We start from the raw sequence: 4,391 nt of genomic DNA, 5'->3' as shown, positions 1-4,391 counted from the left end.
TAATTCCAGTCCCACAGGCTGTATATAGTAGTTATTTGCCCTAGGGGGAGACGGACGGATCTAATAGTCAGATTCCATCTTGATATGTTCGAATCTATGCCCGATAAACCATTGGACCTGATTTATCGTCCTTATTGACGTAATAGTATTGTTAGCAGGTAGTACTTATGTCGTGGTTAGCGTGCTTTATCAATTAACTTAATTGATGTTCCGAAGTCATGCAATGTCACAAAGTGACACTTAAACCTCCAGTAATCCTGACGAGCCTTATCTGGATTTAGAAGGAGGCAGAATCTTCTGCTCATTACCTCCTTGAGTTTTAGCATTGTAGGACAATCGAAAGGTTCTACAACACATTTTTCTTCCATCATGGGCAATAGCAAAAGTGGTGCTCTATCTAAGGAGATTCTGGACGATCTTCAGTTAAACACTAAATTTTCCCAGGACGAATTGTGTACTTGGTATCAGTCCTTCTTGAAGGAGTGTCCGAGTGGAAGAATCTCCAAGCAGCAATTCGAAAACATCTACGCAAAATTTTTTCCGGATGCTGATCCAAAAGCTTATGCCCACCACGTCTTCAGAAGCTTTGATGCCAACAGTGATGGGACATTGGACTTTAAGGAATACATGATTGCTCTTCATATGACCTCATCTGGTAAAACAAATCAAAAATTAGAGTGGGCTTTTTCCTTATATGATGTGGACGGAAATGGGACCATCAGTAAAACTGAAGTTCATGACATTATCATGGTACAGTATTTATTTTTCTCTCCTTTATTTTTAGCCCCATAAGAACATAAGTAGTAGTCGAATATAAGCCTCGAAACACCCAGAAGACCAGGATTCTGTAGACCCCAATGACCACAAATCACCAAATAATTCAATAAAGGTCCTTTTAGGTATATAGTTTAAAATATATTTTTTAAAATACTATAGGAGTTAAACTAGCCAAAAGTACAATTAAAAATTTTGGTAAAATTTCAGTGGTAAAGAGGTTTAATAAAAAATTTAAAAAAAAAAAGCTTAAAAGGGTAGACCTTAGAAAATAGTTAATGAAATGTAAAACATTGCATGGGGTTTAACATTGTAAGTTTTAATTCTAACGATTAATACACAATGATTTACGCCAAATATATTATCACTGTCGGTGGATTTCTGCATGTGAAAGGCTTTAGGGAATCTAAGTTAATGACTTCATGTCTTAAATAGTAAATCTGGCATGTTATGTAAGACCAAAAGTACAAACCGTTCATAAAACTTCCTGGAATTTTTTATGTCAATGGATATTTATTGCTATTTTGGAATATTTCGTTTTTTGTTTTTTTAATTTAACTCAAATTAATTTAATTAAAATAAAAATATCCCTCTTCGGAAATGAGAAATCTGAAAACTTATTTTATACTAGAATTTTTTTTAATGACTTAAATTGATCCTTTGGAATTATCTTTTTAACATAAAACAATACATCGAGTTCTTAGTGTGCAAGGTCAAATTCTAATTGGCTCATAAAATGAATATACAGCAGGGATTTGATTTTTTGCTAATTGCTTCTATAGCTACTCAAAAAAAAAATGGCTTCTTGGAAGACTTAAAAATTATTATTTTTTTTTAACTAGAAATATTTGGCCATTAGTTGTATCTAGTTAACTTTGATGTGCATAGCGAGGTTTTGATACGTTTTCTTAATACTTTTGATATTTTTCATCTTTGTAGTATTTTTATATTTTCTATTTTTTTATTTTCTTATATAAATTTGTAATAATCAAACGATAGAATAAATGTACATATGTTATGTTGTGGTTCTTTTCTTCAGTACAACCAAGTTGAAAAATAAAACCGATTTACAATCGGTCAGTAATTTAATAAGAAGTCTTCTAAAATATTTACCCTAATTTTTTAATTTTTTTTAATTTTACTTTTGATTTGGTAATAACTTAACTCCAATATAGCGGCTCAAAATAAATATAATATGGAAAAAATGTAAGATACGCCTTACGCTCACCAACTGCATTATCCTGTTAGATAATCTTATATTGCATTATATAGGCGTTCCAAATTTGTTACTTATTTTATATTTCTTTTATAATGAAACCACTTTAAATTCATTTAATTTAAGAAAAAATTTTGGTCAAATTTTAACTTTTTTTTTTTTTTTTTTCGATGAGCCTGAGGAATCCATTTGGTCTTAACATAATTTTGGGATTTTCCAGATAATCCAATAATTGTCCTCTATTATAGTACTCTGCCTAAAAATTACCATTACCCATATAGTTACCTTTTGACTGATTTTATTTATTGAGATCAGGAGTTAAATCATCAACTGTCTACACTGTAAAAAATGTTTTTGCTTTTTTTTTTTTTTCCAGGCAATATTCAGAATGATAAATGATGAAGATCAAAAACATCTTCCAGATGATGAAAACACTCCAGATAAGAGAACCAATAAAATATGGGACTTCTTTGGCAAGAAAGACAATGGTAATTTTTATCACACCGTAGATATTCTTCGCCTTTCAGGTCCCATGAAACAAGTGATTTTCATTCCCAGTTGGTAGTCACATTACTTTTTATCTATGATACGACTCATAAGTAAAACTTTTTTGAATAGTGTCCCGTAGAAGCTTTAGATGTTCACATAAGGACATCTAATCTGAAGTTGAGGAGGTCAACCGAGAATGAACCAGGTTTCCTATACATTATGTACAAATGTAGACTGTTGAGTCTAGGGGTCGCAGATATAAAGCCCATTCCTATAAACCTATGTATTTCCTATCCACAGATAAACTCTCAGAAGGTGAATTTATTCAGGGTATCATGAATAATAAAGAAATCCTTCGTTTGATCCAGTTCGAACCTCAAAAAGTTAAGGAAAAACTAAAAGAAAAGAAACAGTAATTCGAGAGCCCCTCACCACATATCAAAGACTGTTTGTGAAACCCTTTGTACACCTCCATTGTCATGATGACCACCGCTGATTCCAGGAAGACACAGACTGATCCAAACACTTGTCCTCCTCCGACTTGTCGTGTGTCCTGTAACGTTGCGTTCTTTGTATCGTAATTAGGTTAACCAATAATCCTTGGATTACAACAGTAGTCTTCTTAAAATTATGAAGGTCACCCATAAGCTTGTTGTATTTGGAAATGAAGACATAAAAGCAAAAATATAAATAAAAAAATGTTTTTCTCTAATGCATCAATTTTTTTAAAATGTGTTTTTTATTGTATTGTTTGTTTTTTTTGCTTATTAGAACAAAAACGTGCATTCTATTTTTTTAAGTTTTTTTAAATTAAACGGTAGTGGTATATATCGGGGAAAACAATCCTAGGCAAGAAAAATCTTAACTTTCTTTTTTTTTTTTAAGTACGAATTTATATATTCATTATTGATTCCAAAAATTAAAGGAAAAGTAGAAAAAAAATAAGTACAGTCCTTAAAAAATAAAGCAATAAAATTGGCATTTAATTGAAATAAAGTAATTTTTTTAATTTTTGAAAAAAAATAACTTCTAATCTAATTAATTTGGCCTAATTAAATTGTAAGTGCATTAAAATGTTTCATTTAAAAAAAAATGACATTTGATATGTGGTTAATGGTCATTCAAAGGTATAAGCTACTGAATATAAAAAAACTTGTCCCCTCTACCCTGGCACCTACTGCCAGTCGCTGCCTACCTGTAGAGTTGTTGATTTGTTCTAGAATAATTTTTGCATTTCGGCAAGATTTCCTTTTACTACTCTTAACTCCCTTAGAACCCGTGGGTGTATTTCATCAGGACATAAAGATGTATCTTCGGTGATCTTGAGAAGACACTTCTGTTCTTTCTCCTAAGTAAGACAAGTTATTTATTGTTGCTCTGCATTATATTCTTGAAATTTTTCCTTTTCAATGAATACTTCTCAAAATCACACATTCGGGAGATCAGAATCTTCATCTCCTTCAATCATTTAGTCAAGTCTATCGTTTCCTCGCCCAATATTCTCACATTTATTTGAAACCTTTAGAATAAGAGAAAACTCCACATTTAACTCCTACTTCTGTGGAAAATTAGGAGTTCTTTTAACGTCCAACTTTCCAAAATGTTTGCATTTTCAAAAAGTTCTTACCTTGTTGTTATTATTTTTACAGTTGTCAACCATTTTTGTTTAACCCCTAAATGACCAGCCTATTTTAGACCTTAATGACCAGGCCATTTTTTAAGTTTTTCCATCGTCGCATTCCAAGAGCTATAACCTTTTTATTTTTGCGTCGACATAGCTGTATAAGGTCTTGTTTTTTGCGGGACAAGTTGTATTTTTTAATAGCACCATTTTGGGGGACATATTATTTATTGATTAACTTTTATCAACTTTTATTTGGGGGGAAATAGAAAAAAACCTGAAATTTCGCCA

General features: G+C 31.5%; 1 protein-coding gene across 1 annotated transcript; it reads left to right on the top strand.

Moving 5' to 3' along the window:
- Positions 1-321: 321 nt before the first annotated feature.
- On the top strand, positions 322-3,146 carry LOC142666726 (S-modulin). The gene is made up of 3 exons (XM_075846881.1): positions 322-750; positions 2,367-2,478; positions 2,780-3,146. The coding sequence occupies exons 1-3, from the start codon at positions 370-372 to the stop codon at positions 2,893-2,895; spliced, it is 609 nt and encodes a 202-aa protein (XP_075702996.1). The 5' UTR covers positions 322-369; the 3' UTR covers positions 2,896-3,146.
- Positions 3,147-4,391: the final 1,245 nt, after the last annotated feature.

The sequence above is a fragment of the Rhinoderma darwinii genome, chromosome 13 (genome assembly GCF_050947455.1).
Source record: "Rhinoderma darwinii isolate aRhiDar2 chromosome 13, aRhiDar2.hap1, whole genome shotgun sequence".
In the NCBI taxonomy this organism is placed as follows: Eukaryota; Metazoa; Chordata; class Amphibia; order Anura; family Rhinodermatidae; genus Rhinoderma; species Rhinoderma darwinii.
This window is presented reverse-complemented; position numbering and strand designations above follow the sequence as displayed.

Bases quoted from the DNA above. Each gene is read 5' to 3' on its own strand.
- LOC142666726 (XM_075846881.1), top strand. From the start codon at position 370: ATGGGCAATAGCAAAAGTGGTGCTCTATCTAAGGAGATTCTGGACGAT. The intron at 751-2,366 runs GTACAGTATTTA...TTTTTTTTCCAG, and splicing joins AAGTTCATGACATTATCATG to GCAATATTCAGAATGATAAA. The intron at 2,479-2,779 runs GTAATTTTTATC...TCCTATCCACAG, and splicing joins CTTTGGCAAGAAAGACAATG to ATAAACTCTCAGAAGGTGAA.